At 40.6% G+C, this 3,890-nt stretch overlaps 2 protein-coding genes across 2 annotated transcripts; both read right to left on the reverse strand.

Moving 5' to 3' along the window:
- Window positions 1-281: 281 nt before the first annotated feature.
- On the reverse strand, window positions 282-622 carry SARC_11528 (hypothetical protein; the record flags this gene model as incomplete). The annotated part of the gene is made up of 1 exon (XM_014294383.1): window positions 282-622. One exon carries the CDS (start codon window positions 620-622, stop codon window positions 299-301), a length of 324 nt encoding a protein of 107 aa, XP_014149858.1. The 3' UTR covers window positions 282-298.
- Window positions 623-1,691: 1,069 nt separating this feature from the next.
- Window positions 1,692-3,635, reverse strand: SARC_11529 (hypothetical protein; the record flags this gene model as incomplete). The annotated part of the gene is made up of 2 exons (XM_014294384.1): window positions 1,692-1,983; window positions 3,445-3,635. 2 exons carry the CDS (start codon window positions 3,633-3,635, stop codon window positions 1,692-1,694), a joined length of 483 nt encoding a protein of 160 aa, XP_014149859.1.
- Between the last annotated feature and the right edge of the window lie 255 nt (window positions 3,636-3,890).

Below are 3,890 nucleotides of genomic sequence, written 5' to 3' on the forward strand. Positions count from 1 at the left end.
TGTTGTTTGAAGTGTTATGTTTAAATTAGTCATATACTGCAAAATATCCTCGTACTACAGTGCCATCGATAGCGGTGAGTAGTTTCCTCGAGCCATTGCTGCGCGTAATAAGAACTAAAAAAACTAAGTGTTTTCCAGAATCCACGTACGCTCAAACATTTACTTTTGAAATCAAACATGTTGTATCTCGCATTAAATCAAGTATGTGAACCGGCCTGTAAGCGGGAATATAATTGCATGTACACATACATGAAGAAAAAAAATATAAGAAAATAGGTACACCATACATGAAATTTATTTAATGAATATAACTGCATGGACACATGCTTGAAAAATATTTATGTGACTTAATCACTACAGTTCTATGTTCGCGAGGACTCACCGGATTCCTCGATGTGCCTGGCGCTGTCGCTGGTGAGCGAGGGGCCGCAAGAGGTGCGCCAGATGGTCGTGAACCCCCCGGTCGCTGGGAAGGCGCTGGCCGTGGTGACTGTTGCCCACCTACACTACCCTGCTTACTATTTGCGCCCGGCCGCCCAGCCGCCTCAGGTCTTGTTTGCGCATTGATCTTCCGCTGATCTTTCTCATAGGAACCGAATCCCACATTACCCGCGCCAAACATTGTTATTTAAAAAGCAGTTCAGTCACCATATGGCCTTTCGCTCTCTCTAGCCAGCTAAATATATGATCTGTAAATATGTATTTCAAAAGTGTTGTTTATTTACAAGTAAATATTTTATGCTCTCTGATATTTACATAAATATTTACATATAGCTTTTTCATAGCCTTCACTTTTTGTAAGCCTTCATCTAAATTGAACAATTTTTTGCTACATATTTGTTCATCGCACTCTAAATTATACAATTTGTTTTTGTTTGTTTTTTTCTAAAAACCTAATTTATCAACGAGAAAAAAATATAATTTTAAAACAAATGTACATGGTATGTATGTACCGACCTTGGCTCTTGGCCCTGTCCTAAGTGAGAAGGACTGGGCTGATAGAACCTGGACCGTCAGACCAGCATGGCCGGCCAGGATTAGGTTTAGGAATGAGACTGTATTGGAATAAGGATACGTAGCTTATTGTAGGAGACTGTCTCACTCATACACTCCCTAGCCCTATCTGCTAGTACAATTATTATGAGAGACTACTAATAGGGTAAAGAGAAGTGGATTTGTTAGTTACAAGAACTAGGAGATTGAAGATGCTGCCGTCCAACGAGATGTATGCGCCGCCATGGGTTTAAGAGGGTAACAAGTATGAACCTATGTAACCTTGGTTTGAAAAGTGACATGATTTTACGAACTCGCCTGTTTATCGTAAGCGGGCGGTTAGGCAGGGTGAAGAAGTATATGCGGTATCAGATTTTGCTGCGCAAATTGATTTGATGTTGAAATATGCTAGTGATGCGATTAAGTTGGAATTCAGCGTTTGTTGTCAGAAACAGTGACGGTGGTTGAAGTCGAGTGTTTTCTGATGTCACGTTATGGCCCTTCTAAGCATTTGATTCGTAGGAAGTTATTTTGATTTGATTACGTTGCGGTCATCGAATAAGGAAGATTCTGGTAAGTTGAAAAGAAAAAGAACACTATTTAATGGGAGGCAGCAATAATCGCCATTGAGGTGGTGATTTATACGCTCCATAAGTGAATTGAGCTGCGGGCTAATGAACCACCAACAATGAGTTTACTTATGGGGCCGCAGGTGATGCCCCAGCAGCAGTATTATCCACCTGGGGTTGTTGATTTCGGCCAAGGTGGGGGGCAGCAGTTTCAGCAGGGTTGTCCGCGGTTGTCGGACCCCCATTTGTTTCGTCTGGCGATTGGTGGTCAGGGGAGTTTTGATCCCCACTTGGGCTGGCGTTCTCAGCAGATGATGCCGATTTCTCGGACTGTTCAGGGGCGTCGGGGGCGTTCTTCTCGATGTTCGCGCTCATCAGTTCCATCAGTTCCGACACCGGATCGGCTGAGCGCTGGTATAGTCTGACTATGGGCCAACCACGATTTGATGGAACGCATGAAATTGTTGTACAGAGTTGTAAAACCAGGGTATATATGACAACCCTGCGCACAAGCGAATATCTATATCAGCCTTAAATTATATATATAAACCAACCTCGTTTTTAGATATACAATGTAAAAAAAAGTCTAGTATCGGCCCGATTTACAACTTCATACAGCTTCAACCAGTATTTTATGTTACCGTTATATAGAGCAACCAATACTGGCGAGGAATACAACTTGGATTCTACAACCTAAACAGTACTGTTGTATGCGGGAGTGCTGGACAGTTCATGAGTCTTTTGGAGTAATAAGTACTCCAGGAACCAAAAATAGATATTTACAATATATTAGATAATACAGGCAAGAAATTGTGTAGTGAACTAGGTGTAAGATACTATAAAACGGATGTGCGAATGAACACGCATTCTAGCTCGAATAGGTGCAGGTTTACTTTAATATGACGGTAATCACATTAAGTAGGAGGATCATACTTCAACTTAAATGTAGATGACTTCTTACTGGTAAAGAAGATGTAAAGATTGAGCTTACAAGCCGGTGTGATCAGTACTCCATGGTGAAGTATCACAATGTACTATATGGGCCTGATAACAGGTGAAGAATATAATTTAGGTTGTGATGCAACTGAGCTAGTTGAGACATGAGATAAGTACAAGTATGGAGAACTCTCGTGAGTACTTGCCAGTGCTGACAGGGTTTACAGCTTGTTGTCTAAACAACTATATTAGAAGGGTTTGCCGTACGTAATTTGTAATACGTCACGACTTTTGTTCTTACTCTTGAGTATTATTTTCTGAGCACAGAACAACACAATTTACTATATATTATTTACATATTTATATATAGCCTTCTGTATAATTCAGAAGGCTATGACGGATATTTTTGACTGACTTAGCTATCGACCTTCAACCGAGTTTGCGACAATCGTCTTGGTATCAAATATGACAATAGTGACCTGTTTAATGCCCGACGTAGCATGACAAATGTGTTCACAATGTGAGATAAGGTGGCAGCTATTAGTGTCAAATCTGTCAATCGTGACCTGTTTAAGGCCCGACGTAACACAGCAATGTATCCACACTGTGAGATAGGTAGGAGATTACACGGTTTAATACATGCTTTCAGAAGAAAAGATATTGCATATCTACTAGAGGGAAGTTGTCTAAAAATAAACCATTTTGATTCACTCTTTTATTTGCGTTTAACCACACGCCTCATTGTATTTCCGCGCGAAAAAAAACGTATAGGCGGAACATGACACAAAGGCTCTGTGACGGAGTCACGAAAAGCGTGCCCAACTCGAGCATATTCATGAGTTCACTACGCCACACTCTCATACTAAAAAACACTTCAAGTGTTGAGAAAATATAGTTAAAACACGTCAAATCGATAACACATCAGATATACCATATAATTCGATACCTCTCATCGTATACAGAGTTCGGCTCGGTCACAGGGCTGTCGCGGTGGACCTGCGGTAATGGGGTGAGCGCGGAATTGGCCATGCGAGTGTGGTAATGGCACAGAGAGAATATCTTGACCTGCCTGAAGCATGATAAGAACAACGCGTAACCCGGGAAGATAACCCCATTGTTGTAGCCGGGCCCCCACATTAGACTCTATGTTATAATCGTACTCTTAAGCAGTACGTAAATTATAATCGTACTCTTAAGCAGTACGTAAATTATAAACGTACTCTTAATAGTACGAGGAACTTAAGCTTCCTAAATGGTTTTTAATGGTTTTATTAATTAATACCTTTTCCATTTTACATATCAAATATTTGGACGAGGCCATTAAAAGGCCTCAGTAAAATACCAAATATAAGAGTTGGTCTAGTTCTATTAATAGAACTATATTTACTTTCC

Source organism: Sphaeroforma arctica (assembly GCF_001186125.1).
Source record: "Sphaeroforma arctica JP610 unplaced genomic scaffold supercont1.1737, whole genome shotgun sequence".
In the NCBI taxonomy this organism is placed as follows: domain Eukaryota; class Ichthyosporea; order Ichthyophonida; genus Sphaeroforma; species Sphaeroforma arctica.